General features: G+C 39.9%; 1 protein-coding gene across 5 annotated transcripts in view; it reads right to left on the bottom strand.

Moving 5' to 3' along the window:
* The window catches only part of sik2b (salt-inducible kinase 2b), a 62,349-nt gene that overhangs the window by 13,815 nt on the left and 31,962 nt on the right, over positions 1-16,572 (bottom strand). For 4 of the 5 annotated variants that reach the window (XM_047391066.1, XM_047391067.1, XM_047391070.1 and 1 more), the window contains 4 exons: positions 15,770-15,893; positions 4,832-5,058; positions 2,610-2,762; positions 1,084-1,242 (listed from right to left, as the gene is read on the bottom strand). In XM_047391066.1, coding sequence (XP_047247022.1) covers positions 1,084-1,242; positions 2,610-2,762; positions 4,832-5,058; positions 15,770-15,893 — 663 coding nt within the window. The remainder of the gene's footprint in view (positions 1-1,083; positions 1,243-2,609; positions 2,763-4,831; positions 5,059-15,769; positions 15,894-16,572) is intronic. The other variant, XM_047391068.1, reaches the window with a different exon arrangement.

Below are 16,572 nucleotides of genomic sequence, written 5' to 3'. Positions count from 1 at the left end.
TAGATCATCTGTATGGACTGCTGCAGTAACAAGAAAGTCTGGTGTTGATCTAGAAAGAGCAGATTTGCCCGTTTCTACATCTGCTTTCTTTAGTGTGCTGAGATAGGAATGCTGTTATCTAACAGAAACACACAGAATAAAAAAAAAAAAACACACCGAGACACACAGAAGCAGCAGGTCATAAGGGGATACAGAGGTGAAATGATCGATAGGAGGGGAGAAGGACAAAACTAAATGAAGAGAGAAGGGGAGATAAAAAAGGAAATGAGAGGATGAAGATTGCCCAATGCCGAGAACGCAAAAAACAAAAAAAGATTTGTTGGCTGAGGGGAGGGAGTTCTAGGCGGTGAGATCGCAGAGGGTAGCGCAGCAGCTTCCTGTCCATGTGTGTTCACTCAGCTCCGCATTAGATCACATCATCATCACAGGACCACTTACATAACCTGAATCTATTCACGCAGATAGCATGCCGCTCACCGCTCCTTTCTGCTTCTCAAATACACACACACACAAACATAGACGGAGCAGTGTACAATTAAATTTTTATTGAAGCTGGGAAAAGAGGGGAGGTAAGATGGAAAAGAAAGCTTTAACTGAGCGTTTGGTGTAAGCCTGAAGGCGTGTGAACCGTCGAGGTTGATGAACAGTGTCTATGTTCGGTAATGGGAGGTCAGAGAAACAACAGGCCTAGAGGTAAAGGTCACTGGTTGGCATCGATGAAAGGAAGAGTGCAGTGTGTGTGTGTGTGTGTGTGTGTGTGTGTGTGTAGCTGTGCAGGACAGGCAGCTGTCCTGTCTGATTTGAATGCCGGCTGAGTGCTTACATAAGAGGACATGTCAGCTGCACTCTTTCAGGTTGACGCTCCAAACCTCAAAGGAGTCTGGTGTGCGCACACACACTCATTCACACTCACACACAGACACACTAAAACATTTCTGGTTCACCGTGAGTGAACACAGCTATCAAAGCAAGTCACAAGCTGATAATGACTGTTATAACTAAAACTTAAAAACAAGTGTGAATTATGTTTGACATGAAGGCAGAGACATGAACAAAAGCACACCCTCATCCTCTTGGACCTACTTTGGGCGTGCTGATATCCTCCACCATGAAATTCTGCTCCAGGGGAGAGGCGGTCTGGGGGAAGGTGCAAGCGTCAGAAGTCGGTTGCGGAATGGTGGGGGGACGCAACAAACGTACACCCTGCAGGGGCAAACCCACCTGTGCTGAGCCACTGGTGGACTGTGAGGAAGAAGAAATACAAAGACAGAAAAATACATTAAAAATGCCTCCTCCATTTCAGCAATGTTTTTAACAACATGTGTGATCATAGTGAGGCTTTCAGTTTTCCAATATCTTCATAATTTTATAAAAATACTCAGAGCCAGAAAGGATTTAGAGCAGTAATGCAGATAGTTGAAAATCTAACAAATGAATAGTTATTAGGTAATTTACTTCTTGGTTTTAAACAAAAACCTTTAGCACTATAGATCAAATACTGCTGCTAAAAAAAGAGAGATATGGTAATATAGGAATAGCAAATTCGAAGTTACCATAACAATATACATCTGAATGTTCAGCATCTGCAATTTTCAATGTAGCATAACATCAACCAACATCAAGTAATTTAGTACACTTTGTGTGCTAAATAGGAATAATTTGTAATTTATCTTATTTTTTGTGGAATTTAAAACTAACACTTTTAAACAACCTGCGGCCCATTTATCTCTCCTGTGTTATTGTGATCCTAAATGGATCAAAAACAGAATTGGAGGGTCAGACCTAAAAGAAAACTGGAAAACGGCATCAGCCTGGAAAAGCCTGATCACTGATTTCTATGCATAAATTATTTTTGCAATGGATCAAATATCCTTGAATTCACTTTACTTCCTGATGATACTTAAAATTGGTCAAACAAACGTTTGGGGCAGGTTCTGAGGGCAGTGGGAAGGAATCGGTTGGATTTAAAGACAGGTTTTGACATAAACACTAAATTAGGGAAGAAAATGTAATTTTTTAGTAATAGGCTAATAAAAAAAAGCTTATTTGGCCCTTTAATGAATAATGCTCATATTGTATCAGAAACAAGATTTGTGAAAAGAATAACTGTCCATTAATTGTGTTGGAAGCCTCATTTAAACATTTCAAATTGTAAAATGACCAAAACCATTGCAACGTTGTATAAGACGAAAAATCTTTTAGATCCAAAATCACTAGACATGCTATAATTCTCCTCAGTAGTTCCATATATAACCAACAGTCAAGAAGCATAGGAAGATACATATAAAACCATTCCAGTAGATTTAATTTAAAGGTTCATACAGAGAAGAAATGGATCCTAAATGAAGCAAATTAAAGAAACTTGCCTGGGACGTGAGAAGTGTTCACAGAAAGGAGAATAATGAATAATGTAATCGAGGGTAACACATTAAGATCAAGGCTGGGAGAGAAAGACCAAGAGAGAGCACAGAAGAGGTGGATAAATAAATTAATAGGCTGTCTCTGTCCATTTGTTTCAGGGCGCAGGTGTGAATAACACAGCTTTGATCAGAGTGGCATGGATACTAATCAGCAGGCTTTACTCAGTTGTCCCGAAGCTCTGCTGTTACCTTGATGACTGTTTGTTCGGCAATGGTGCTGGGGCGCCGCTGGCGAGCGTCGAGTCGCTGTTCAACCGGGAAGCTGCAGCGATGCGCCTTGAGCCGCTCCACCAGCAGGTAGTAAATAGCAGCAAAGTGGTTGTAGCTTTTGTTCTGCAGAGACTGGAGGATGACAGACAGAATAAGTGCTGGAGTCTGCATCTGAAGTTCATTCAAGATCACCCTCTTTTTTTTTATTTTAAGATGACTATCTGTGACAGCTCTCAAGATCTGATGAGATTACTCTTTAATCATCACCGTGTGAAACTGGGTTATTGTAGAAGATGGGGAGCAGAGGGAGGATAAAAATACAGTTCACAGACTGTGTGTTAAAGGAACCTGCAGGAAAAAAAAAAAAAAAAAAAGACATGCAGAATATACATAGATTACAGTCTGGATAGAACAGACTGAAAACAGCATACAGGTTCAGGTAATACTGACAGGCTGGTATGAAGATGGATAAAAAACTTAATTATTCTGCACTAATCAACTGAACCTGTAACTATTTTTATGTTATAAATTTTTTTTTTTAGGAAGCTTGTGCATCGCTCTCAATATGTACTTTGGATTCATTGCATATAGCCACACATCCCGCACCATAATACTGCCTCCATCATACTGAAAAATTTATTTGGTACACTTTGGATCAAAAACTCTTTTTCTTGATACTCCTGTCTTTCCTTTATTTTCTCACGTGAAAGGTTATTTCTGTAGCCTTTTTAGAGACAAAACCTTTCCACAAACCTTTGAAGTATAAGTAATTAAATAATTGTGCCAACATCCATCTGCTGGAACAGAAGTGAAATAAACAAAATGTTATAGTGCAATAAAAAGCCAGGGAGAATAAGCAGTTTAGCAGCGTTTTTTTTTTAAAACATCGCAGTTAAAACTGGTACCTATGTGAAAAACAGTAGGCTGCTGCAAAGTTTATTGACTGCCACTCCACAGGTTCTGTAAAATCTGTTTTAGTCACAATCAAGGTGCCTCTGTGGGTTCTTAGAGCTCACACTGCTAGAGCTGACATAGGGCTGCATAAATACAAAAAAACATCATAATCACAATTATTTTGGTCAATACCGAAAGCATTGTTTAGTCATCGAGTATGGATACATTCCATTCGTAATGCAGGTAAAGAACAACAGAACTATATACTTGCGAAGCACTATGTGGCCAAATTTAAATAAATGTTATTTTTTTGTCAGTGATCAATTGGAGGAAAAATTCCTTTATCCAGATACTTTTCTCTTTAAATTGGGTCTGAATGTTTTTTTTCCTTGGCATCTATATTCTGAGCAAAAGCCTTAATTTCTAAAAACAATGCACAATGGCCTGAAAGAAATTGTTTCTGGTTGGACTATTTGGTTCAATTGGTCCATTTCTTTACAAAAAATAATTATACTGTTGCACAGCTGTCTTCTAAATACTCAATCTGTTTTTTAGCTAATGCTTACCTTCTTTACTTGCATAAACATTGCTATGTAACATTTATCAAACAAAATACAGAAAAAGCCCTCAGAAATTATAATCAACACTTCTTTTCTTTAATTTTACGAAAATAATGAAGAAAACAAAGGGCACATTGCCTTTAAAAAAAAGGGTGTTTATCATGTCTGTACCTGTATGAACAAAATGTAAAACAACTCTTAATTTCTAAATGATTACAACAATTTTAATTAATGCATCATAATGCTGGAGGTTGGTACATTAATCATATTTTGATGGGTCTATATCCAATCTGTTGTCAGGCAGAAATTACAGTAGCTGTGCCAGCACACCTAAACCTGACTGAATGTTTTTGCCTTTGCTTGTAATTCATTTGATGAATAATCACCTATCAATAAATTATAGGTGAATGACAATTTTTTTTGGGATAATTTTCAATTTATATAAATTATACATGTTTAAACAGAACAGATTTCATCAATGCTTATCTATGAGGTGAGTTTTATAGCTGGGCATAATATGGCAAATAATTATTGGACCTTACTGTAAGCCTTGAGGAACACCAGTTATACCTAAAGCAAAAGCTTTATTTTACTCAGATCTTAACAGTCACCATATTTACGCCCACAAACACAAATGGTAGTGAACAACCAGCTAAAATGTTCCTCTTCACATGTTTTACATTGTTAGACCCAAACGTCACTGTGCTGCATTAATATAAGCAGAATGATGCCCGGCCCGGTGCTTACTTCTATGGTCTTGTGTTGGTCGATGCCGAGGCTGTGCATGAGGCGAAGGACCTGCTCACTGTACTCTCCGACGCCCGGCTCGCCCTCTGTAGACAGCGGCTGCTGGTATAGAACCGGCCTCTGCACGGGAACATCCAGAGTCATCCATTTGTGCTCCTTGATCTGAGCCAAGGACAGACGCTTGGACGGGTCCAGTACCAGCATCCTGCGGATCAGGTGCTCACAGTCTAATTGGAAGGAATCAAGGAATTATAAAGAGCACAACTTTTTTTCTTTTTTCTTTACGTTTTTCTGTATTTTGAGACCTCTCTGTTAGCAAATGAAAGAGCCTAACTAGTTATCCATGATAAACAGGAATAAACTACACAAGTAGCCCAGATAAGGTGAGGCAAGAATAACGCTTCAAGATCTTAAAGATCTAGGCCCATATTCACAAAGAATCCTAAGACTAAAAGTAGCTCCTAGTGACGTCATTTGAAGAAAATTCATAGAATTTCTGGAATTTTTAGATTTTGAGCTCTTAACATGAGCAAAACGTTAGGAGTAGTGAGGAGGACTTAATGAGCCTAAGAGTGTCTTAAGACCAAGAGAACGGAGAAATATAATTATAAATAGAAACAATAATAAATAAGCATAAAAAGTGAACAAAATTACCAACAGTATAGTACAGAATTATTTCAATATGTACAGACCAAAATGCTTTCAAAAAATACATTTGAAAAAATTGGATAACTCATTTATATAAATACAAGCTCTAGACAACAGTACAATACTCCAAGCACTACAGGTGTTGGACAACGAAACTGAAACACCTGTCATTTTAGTGTGGGAGGTTTCATGGCTAAATTGGACCAGCCTGGTAGCCAGTCTTCATTGATTGCACATTGCACCAGTAAGAGCAGAGTGTGAAGGTTCAATTAGCAGGGTAAGAGCACAGTTTTGCTCAAAATATTGAAATGCACACAACATTATGGGTGACATACCAGAGTTCAAAAGAGGACAAATTGTTGGTGCACGTCTTGCTGGCGCATCTGTGACCAAGACAGCAAGTCTTTGTGATGTATCAAGAGCCACGGTATCCAGGGTAATGTCAGCATACCACCAAGAAGGACGAACCACATCCAACAGGATTAACTGTGGGCGTAAGAGGAAGCTGTCTGAAAGGGATGTTCGGGTACTGACCCGGATTGTATCCAAAAAACAAAACTACGGCTGCCCAAATCACGGCAGAATTAAATGTGCACCTCAACTCTCCTGTTTCCACCAGAACTGTCCGTCGGGAGCTCCACAGGGTCAATATACACGGCCGAGCTGCTATAGCCAAACCTTTGGTCACTCATGCCAATGCCAAACGTCAGTTTCAATGGTGCAAGGAGCGCAAATCTTGGGCTGTGGACAATGTGAAACATGTATTGTTCTCTGATGAGTCCACCTTTACTGTTGTCCCCACATCCGAGAGAGTTACGGTGTGGAGAAGCCACAAAGAAGCGTACCACCTAGACTGTTGCATGCCCAGAGTGAAGCATGGGGGTGGATCAGTGATGGTTTGGGCTGCCATATCATGGCATTCCCTTGGCCCAATACTTGTGCTAGATGGGCGCGTCACTGCAAAGGACTACCAAACCATTCTTGAGGACCATGTGCATCCAATGGTTCAAACATTGTATCCTGAAGGCGGTGCCGTGTATTAGGATGAATATGCACCAATACACACAGCAAGACTGGTGAAAGATTGGTTTGATGAACATGAAAGTGAAGTTGAACATCTCCCATGGCCTGCACAGTCACCAGATCTAAATATTATTGAGCCACTTTGGGGTATTTTGGAGGAGCGAGTCAGGAAACGTTTTCCTCCACCAGTATCACGTAGTGACTTGGCCACTATCCTGCAAGAAGAATGGCTTAAAATCCCTCTGACCACTGTGCAGGACTTGTATATGTCATTCCCAAGACAAATTGATGCTGTATTGGCCGCAAAAGGAGGCCCTGCACCATACTAATAAATTATTGTGGTCTAAAACCTGGTGTTTCAGTTTCATTGTCTAACCCCTGTATATGCATAGAAGGAAGAAGTAAATAAGGTTAATAAGTATTACATGGTTATCTACAAGGCTCCCCGTCTGTGGAGAAGTTCCTTGGTTTGCTGCCATCTCCTCTCTAGCTTCTGATCACAGCAGGTACCAGAGCTGCTCACATTCCAGGCTGGTGCTGAAAGCAGCGGGAAAGTCGCACTGATCTGCTCTGGAACGCCTGTTTGTTCACACCGTGATCCCAGGACCATATCTACCTTTCAACACTCCTCTCTTCTTCTCCACCAGCAGGCTCTGCTCCTGTTCAGTTCGGTTTTCTCCACCTTTTGTTCTCTGTTTTTTTTCATTTTACCAAGCTAAACCTCATTATACAAGAAGGTGATCCAAGTAAAATGCTGAATTTTAATATTAGTATGAAATAGATGCAGTATGAAAATGACCAGCATGGTGAATAAAAATAATAATAAGCATATCAACATAATGACGAGCCTTTAAATAAGCTTCGTTCAAAGACGCGATGCAGTGTGACAATTGATTTAATCTTTTATCATCATGATTTACACATTTCTGAATCCAATCAAAATTCTCTGATTGGTTAATTTCTCTCCATTGATAACTATGTGCGCATTTGTTTATCTTTTTTTTGTTTTTGCAACAACCAATCACAGCTCTTAAAAGACAAGGTCACACCTAGCAACGGGGTCAACCACACTTCCTCACTAAGAAAGGAATTTCTGTCGTCTCCTCGCTCAGAGTCGCTCTCAGCAGAGAACAGAATCAATCTGAAGCTAGGAGTCCTTGCCAGGAATTTTTAGGCTTAGTGAGGAGCTCTCTGAGAGGACTTCGAATCTTTGTGAATAGGGCCCTGATATACAGGTCCTTCTCAAAATATTAGCATATTGTGATAAAGTTAATTATTTTCCATGTCATGATGAAAATTTAACATTCATATATTTTAGATTCATTGCACACTAACTGAAATATTTCAGGTCTTTTATTGTCTTAATACGGATGATTTTGGCATACAGCTCATGAAAACCCAAAAAATTACTATCTCACAAAATTAGCATATTTCATCCGACCAATAAAAGAAAAGTGTTTTAAATACAAAAAACGTCAACCTTCAAATAATCATGTACAGTTATGCACTCAATACTTGGTCGGGAATCCTTTGGCAGAAATGACTGCTTCAATGTGGCGTGGCATGGAGGCAATCAGCCTGTGGCACTGCTGAGGTCTTATGGAGGCCCAGGATGCTTCGATAGCAGCCTTTAGCTCATCCAGAGTGTTGGGTCTTGAGTCTCTCAACGATCTCTTCACAATATCCCACAGATTCTCTATGGGGTTCAGGTCAGGAGAGTTGGCAGGCCAATTGAGCACAGTGATACCATGGTCAGTAAACCATTTACCAGTGGTTTTGGCACTGTGAGCAGGTGCCAGGTCGTGCTGAAAAATGAAATCTTCATCTCCATAAAGCTTTTCAGCAGATGGAAGCATAAAGTGCTCCAAAATCTCCTGATAGCTAGCTGCATTGACCCTGCCCTTGATAAAACACAGTGGACCAACACCAGCAGCTGACACGGCACCCCAGACCATCACTGACTGTGGGAACTTGACACTGGACTTCTGGCATTTTGGCATTTCCTTCTCCCCAGTCTTCCTCCAGACTCTGGCACCTTGATTTCCGAATGACATGCAGAATTTGTTTTCATCCGAAAAAAGTACTTTGGACCACTGAGCAACAGTCCAGTGCTGCTTCTCTGTAGCCCAGGTCAGGCGCTTCTGCCGCTGTTTCTGGTTCAAAAGTGGCTTGACCTGGGGAATGCGGCACCTGCAGCCCATTTCCTGCACGCGCCTGTGCACGGTGGCTCTGGATGTTTCTACTCCAGACTCAGTCCACTGCTTCCGCAGGTCCCCCAAGGTCTGGAATCGGCCCTTCTCCACAATCTTCCTTAGGGTCCGGTCACCTCTTCTCATTGTGCAGCGTTTTCTGCCACACTTTTTCCTTCCCACAGACTTCCCACTGAGGTGCCTTGATACAGCACTCTGGGAACAGCCTATTCGTTCAGAAATTTATTTCTGTGTCTTACCCTCTTGCTTGAGGGTGTCAATAGTGGCCTTCTGGACAGCAGTCAGGTCGGCAGTCTTACCCATGATTGGGGTTTTGAGTGATGAACCAGGCTGGGAGTTTTAAAGGCCTCAGGAATCTTTTGCAGGTGTTTAGAGTTAACTCGTTGATTCAGATGATTAGGTTCATAGCTCGTTTAGAGACCCTTTTAATGATATGCTAATTTTGTGAGATAGGAATTTGGGGTTTTCATGAGCTGTATGCCAAAATCATCCGTATTAAGACAATAAAAGACCTGAAATATTTCAGTTAGTGTGCAATGAATCTAAAATATATGAATGTTAAATTTTCATCATTACATTATGGAAAATAATGAACTTTATCACAATATGCTAATATTTTGAGAAGGACCTGTATTAGTGGCTCCTAACATTTTCCACTTTCCTTCCCTCCTAATGGGACCTCCTCACCTCTAGTTAGTGGCTTGATGAGTTTGACGTCAGACGCAGCTGGGTTGTTAACGGGATTACTGTTCCCCTGGCTGCACCCTGCATACTTGCCTGCCACTCAGCATCCTTCCAACATTTACTCCACCGTTGCTTTCTTGAATCAAAGCTGGTGGACTCTGAAGTAAAATCTCCTCCATAAATCTTTAGCTACTTAAATCTTAATTTATTTTTCCTTGTAATTAATCTATAAACCTTATAAACCTTGTAATCAACAGCAGCTGTTCACTTTTTAGAACACCTTTAACCAGGGTTATACTTTCAAGACCAAAATCCAGATTTTTTCCCTACAGCTTTTACAGTATTCTGGACATGTGAGTGTAAAACATTTACCTTGTTAATTCTTGTACAGAATATTTTGTTTTTTATTATCAGTGTGTTCAATGAAGCAAAACGAGGCTTAAGGCTGCATCTGATCAACTGATTTCTAGGTGTTTAGCCCAGCCATGATATGAAACAACCACTGAACTAAACACAAAGAACAAAAGAGACTGGTAAAAACTCTGAATCCCAGAATGCACACAATTTTAACCCATTCTCATGCACAGCTCCCAAGAAGGAGGGGTTTCACAGCTGGAATCCCATGATAGTGTAGAGCTACAAAACTCTGCTCCCAGCAGCTCTCCACCAGCTGGATTAGGGGGACATCTTGATCTCACTGGCTGAGTAAAAGACTGCATCTTTGAGGAATCCTTGGATCCAACGTAAAGTACAGTCTGCTGTAGAGGCTGACAGTTTTTCGAGAATCCCACGGGTCACGTGGGATGAGAGACAGCATCAGTAAAGATCACGTGATTGGGAAGGTACAGGATAGAAAATGATCGGGAGCAGAAGATAACCAATAGGAGGGAAAATTAACTAGGATCAATTGTCTTTGGAAATTTAAAACTAAGACTTTGTTATAAACTTTAAGAAAAAAAAAAACATGGATCGATGCCGCCATTGTGTAGTTTTTTCCAAGAAGCCTATACTATAATGCGAGTCAAACGAACCACACGACCCACAAGCCAACAGTGCTTCTGATCGATGTTTTCCACCTGCGTTCAGGATGGAGGGAGCAAACGTAGGTGGAGAACTGGACGTGGTAAAATTGGATTTGCAACGTAAAGTCATTAGTAAGGACTTATTTATTAAACTCATAGAGCTGACAGGAAAGTCGCAAATATTACCGAACTCCAGGAGAGTTGAATGCAGCGGTGTTAACACGCTGTATGCTGCTTGTAAAACGTGTTTAGTCGTAATCAAGTTCACCAGTGATTAAGAGACACTTGTAAGACAAATTCTGGATTGAATCAGCCCTGCATCTCTTCATTCATCAAACGAAAAGTACCATCACGTGTCAAGTCTCATCTGACCAACAAAACTGCTCCATGTGCTCTAAAGATTTAAGAGCCTTTACCACAGAGGGGAAAAGGTACGGAGCCCGCGAAGGGACATGGGGGAATTTTTTTTTTCTGCGTCCCCACGCAATACTTTTGCGTTCGCTCGCAAAAGTTGTTAATCACCTTGAGAAAGCTCTGCATTTTGAAACAGCTGCACATTTGAGAAACTGCTCACAAAACAAACAACATGATATGGCATTGATATGGTTTATTTGTCATATGCAGGTTAATATGCAGCCAGCAATGCGATTAAATGCTTAGGATAAGAAGAACCGTTCAAATCACGATAAAAACAAGAGCACTAATGGCATGCAAAAAAAAAAAAAGTACACATCATGCAGTAGTAATAAGCAAATAAAGTGTCACAGATGTGGTTTCGTGCAGTATTATTGTCCAGAGTTCAGTAGTCAGTAGTAGTAATAACTGTCTTTAAGTCTGATTGAAGATCATTTTATTTAAGTCTATTTTCAATATAAAACTCAATAAATCTCAAAAACGGGTGTAGTGTTTGTTTCATTTTTGCAGTTATCTGGTTTGGAAACTATCCCACAAAGTATTAAGAGATAACTGAAAGACTATTGCGTGAGAACGCAAAAAGTATTGCGTGGGGATGCAAAAGAGAAAAAATTCCCCATGTCCCCTCGCGGACTCCGTAGAAAGGCTTCATCAAGGGAAGATTGTGAAATAGAAAAAAATTGAATGTAGCATTAAATGCACAATTTATTTAATACATCATTAAATATTAAGAGTACCACTAATTACATCATGTCGTCTTTAAAATTATACTTCATTATTCAGTGGCACATTTAATTGCATTATAGTCCATTTCATGATATAATGGTACATTTATTGTTTCTAATGATATATTAAATAAATAAATGGTACCTATAATTTAATGTCACATTTAATGTTACATTTATTTCATGTTACATTTACTTCACTTATTGGACATTCACAACATTTATTTATTGAATGATGATTTTATTGTATTAAATTTGTCCAGTTTGACCCTCCATTCTTGATCCCTGTATAAGAGGTCATGTCAGAATTTGAATCAGGTGTTCTGGAGCAGACACACATCTAAAACCTGCAGGGAAGGGGTCCCTGAGGACCAGGATTGTGAACCATTGACGTACAGTTTCTAAATTGTGAAAGTAATGGCTTTTTGCACTTTTGTTCACCAAGTACAGTTCTCTTACTAGGTGCATTTTTCTTCCGTTTCAGCAACTTGAAACATAAACGTAATGTTATTGTTCAAAGGAAACAATCACTTAATAAATGAGTAAAATACAACTATGTACATTTTGTTTATTCAGCTGAGATAGGCATGGTCTGTTTCCTTGTTTGATATTTTATTATTTCTTCATTATTATTATTTTTACTTTTACTAGCCTTTACTACAGCTAAAAAAACAGGGACCTAACTGGTCCTTCAAAGAAAGAAATTGCCAAAAGACTAAATGAAGAAAACAAAAATGGGAGCAGCACAGGAGTGGGAGTCGTTCTAAATGGGAGCGGGAGTCAATTTACCAGGAGTGGGTTGGGACAGGATTTTTTTTTTTCTGCTGGCCTGGGATTGGGATGGGAAAAGACATTTTTCTGTGGGAGCGGAATGGGACAGGAGAGAAAATCCACTCCCGTGTCACCCTCTAGTCTGCTGTGTGTTTCCAGAGACTGTACCTCGGCCGAAAATAAGAATAGCTGCCTTAACATTTCTGTCTGAGCTTCTGCAGAAGAAAAGAATCTGAACCAAAGATTCTCCAAGAATCCACCGGCCTGAAGAAGATGCCATTTGAAACCATTGCTATGCCTTTCTGACGCGTGGCTCAATCCAAGCAGATGCCCAAACAACTAGTGTTTTCCCTTTTTCTTCTTTAACTAACCCGCCTAAATATATCGCTTATATCTCTATCTATCTATCTATCTATCTATCTATCTATCTATCTATCTATCTATCTATCTATCTATCTATCTATCTATCTATCTATCTATCTATCTATCTATCTATCTATCTATCTATCTATCTATCTATCTATCTATCTATCTATCTATCTATCTATCTATCTATCTATCTAACATTGCTTATTCGCCCCGCGAATATGCGATGTTGTAGCGGCCATAGCACGCACTTAAAAGTACATGTGTTACTTAGAGGGGGGCTAAACAGCATTACAGCCACCATTTTCTTTGTTGTTAACTGTGTTGCTATTTCCAGATGTAACATCACCGTTCAGTGTTCATCCGCCATCTTGTTGTCCATCACTCCAGTCAATGAGTCAGTAGGACGGCTTGTTAAACCGAACATTAAGAATCAATTGTGCAAAATGTTATTGATTTCTCATTCAGCAAATTATTTTTGAAACACTATTTTATTGAAATAATGTTTTATTTTCCCTCCTGCTTTGATCTAGCAACTAGTGTTCTCTGTTAGCTTTCAGAGCTAATTTAGCCTTTCTCCTCAAACCAAACCATGGTTCTTAAACATTCATATCTACGCTTGAACTGTGATATCACTGCATCATTTTATTGCCAATTGGTGTTTAAGTTAATCAGAATCGGCTTTATTGCCAAGTTCGTACATACAAACAAGGAATTTGACTCCGGTACACTTTGGTCTCTGGGTTTTTAAATATATTTTAAATATATTTTTGCATATATCTTTATGTTCTTTTTGTTCTTATTTGTTCTGTTTTATTATTTTCCTGTAGCTTAATAGGTTTTCCTTTCTCTTAATGTTTGCTTAGTAGTTTAGTTGAATGTTACTAGTCTAGTTAAAGTGTTGGCTGTGTTTATTCTGTTTGAGAAAGCCAGTGTGTAAATTCACTCCATCTATTGCTTACAAACTTTAATACCTTTACTTCCTTTTTAACACTTTAAAAAAATAGCACTTTCTGAACGTTACCAAGACAGGGATTTAAAAGTCCAGTTCAAAATCCTGATATGTTTAGAGGCAATAAAGACCAAAAAACAAAAAAGTGAAATTTTTCCCTTTTTTGATTTTTGAATAAAAGTGCATTTATGTATTCTGTAAATAACTCAAAAACTAAACACTGATGGCAAAAATATCGAGGCATAATTTGCTAAATTAAAGAACAAAAATATAACCAAAAACTAGAGATAAACAGAGAAATCAGCATGGTGACTTGGAAAGGAACGATTTTGCACACTGATCAGTAACCGGCCAGTAAGAATCAAGGCTACGTTAGCTATTGTCAGTACCAGTGAGTTGTGTGAAAATAAAATCAGAGGAAGCACAGCAATGTCAAATCAGTTGTTTAAAAGGAAATTCTATTTTCTACAACCTGTTGAGACATAACTGTGACATAACTGAGACATAACTGACTTAACACCGGAGCTTTTGCTTCACCCGAAGGGAAGGTGAAACTGTGTAAACTTGTTGCTAATGTAAAACCACGTGGCTTCATGACTGACTGACTGACATGCCGTTCTTTGCAAAAACATCTCACCACCATGACCTAACCACAAAGCCATCCGATTTAGAGGGGCCGAGTTGCAGTGAGTTAGGGTCAGGTCTTCATACCTATTTTTATGTGTAAAATACTGAAGCTCACCATGAAATTATGGCAGACACATATATACATTGGGCAGGATTTATGTAAGGAAGTAAGTAAGGAAGTCAGGAAGGACATGTAGGAAAGATTGGGGAAAGAAGCACAAGAACAAGTAAGGGAGGGAGAAAGGACAAAAAAAGCAGGGCAGTGGGACACAAGGAAGGGATGGAAGTAATGCACTCACAAGGAGTGGATGGAGAAAATATTGAAGGATACAAGGAAGGAAAAAAGAAATGTAGGGAGTAAACAAAAAGGAAAAGTAAGAAAATAAGGTAGAAAGGAAGGATGAACATATAAAAAGTGAAAGAAGAAACAACTTAATGATGGAAAGGAAGTAACAAAGGATGAACAAAAAATACCAAGAGAGGAAAGAAGTAAAGGAACAAGGAAGCAAGGCACAAAGGGGGGACCCTAGTAAGGAATGAATGAAGGAAAAACAGAAGGGAGGGCAGCATAATGAAGGGAGGAGGGAGTAGGGGGCCACAAAGTAGGACAGAGGAAAGTATGCAAGGAAGGAAAGTACACAACATTAGAAAATGAGAAAGTTTTAATACGGACGCTGGGTGTATGTTAAACATGTGAATGTTCTTTAACGAAAACACTAATACTGAGAGCTAAATGTTCCTGTGCAGTTAGGAGACATTTTTGTGGTTGATAAGTTCATCAGTGCTCTGATGTGTTCCGGCGAGAGTTTACAGCGTGGTGCCGGGCTGTGCTGCACACCTTGGCGTTAGTCAGAGATGGCGATGAGAAGAAACGAGATGGACAGTTTCTGGATGAAGTAATCAGCACACTCTGTTCCCCCCTGTTCAGGGAACGGAGGGGGTGGGTTGGACTGAGGGTTCAGAAGGCGGGTTTCAGATTGGCTCATGAGGTGAGATTTTCACTCCTACATACCCTGCATGTCTTAAAAGAAGCAGAAAAGAAAAAAAGTCCTTGTAGGAGACTTCAGTCTCTCAGATCAGATACAGGGAAACGCAGACGGACAGGAAGATGTCCCACGGGACTCATACCGACACGCAAAGCCTCCTGTGAGCTGCTGGAGGGCTTCACTGGCTCTTCCCCACATTACATAAACAGCTCCAGCTCTGGACTTAATCTGCAGCCAGTGAGCTAGCAGAGCCGTTAACAGCAGGGCTGTTCTGAGACAGTCGGCCAGCCTGACTCACTGCGCAGTCTGCACGCACACATAACCCTCAACACTCACAGACTGCCCCATATTGTATCCCCTTCAAATGAATAGAACGAAACATCCTCTTAACTGCTGCAGACGCAAGATGGAAATTTCCTTGTTGCATTCATAAACTCTGGTTACAGACATGTTTTCCTGCCTTAATTTGTATACAGCCTTCCAGAAAATTTGAACTTTGTTGCTTCTCACCTTCAGTCATGAAGTAGGGGATGCGAAACCTTCCTTCGAGAACTCTCTGTCGGAGCACAGGCAGAGTAGGTCCATCAAAGGGCAATGCACCACACACCAACACATAAAGCACCACCCCCATGCTCTGCAAAACAAGATGGAACCAGGTGATCTTAGGAACAATCAGAAAGATCAAATAGAGATACGAGGAACTGAAAACCTCTCGGGATTGTTTACACATCAGAATACAATCTTTAATCCGAGTACAATTATTCAGAGGGAAAAAATCCCACATCAACAAATGCTTCTTTTCAATAAAACCACAGATGTTTTTCAATAAAACAGGGCAAGACTTCCCTTATGACATTTTACGAGGTTGGAGCATTTAGACAGAAAGATCTCTAACCATTTCTCTTTCACTCGTCTGGCGTCCTCTCTTATCCTCCCTTCTAGTCAGCTCACCCCACCGGTTTAAAATAGGAATTAGTTCTGGGGACTAACATCATGGAAGAAGGTTGATTATGTGTTCAGTGAAACACTTTTGTCCACTTGTTTTTAGATCATTATCATGTTTAAGGACCCAATGATGGGCGTGACACCTGGCGTAGCGGTACAGCGCACAACCCATATACGGAGGCTTCAGTCTTCAACGCAGCTGTCCCTGGTTTGAGACCCGACCCCGGCAACCTATGCTGCATGTCTTCCCCCATCTTCACCCAATTTCCTCTGTGCCAGCTTTTGAGTAACAAAAAAATTTAAATAAAGGCCACTGGTGCCACAAAACAAATCTTAAAAAATATTATTAAGCCTCGTAAACAAAAGAA

This window comes from Girardinichthys multiradiatus, chromosome 18, assembly GCF_021462225.1.
Source record: "Girardinichthys multiradiatus isolate DD_20200921_A chromosome 18, DD_fGirMul_XY1, whole genome shotgun sequence".
NCBI lineage: Eukaryota > Metazoa > Chordata > Actinopteri > Cyprinodontiformes > Goodeidae > Girardinichthys > Girardinichthys multiradiatus.
Note: the sequence above shows the minus strand (reverse complement) of the source record. Positions and strands in the feature narration are given on the sequence as shown.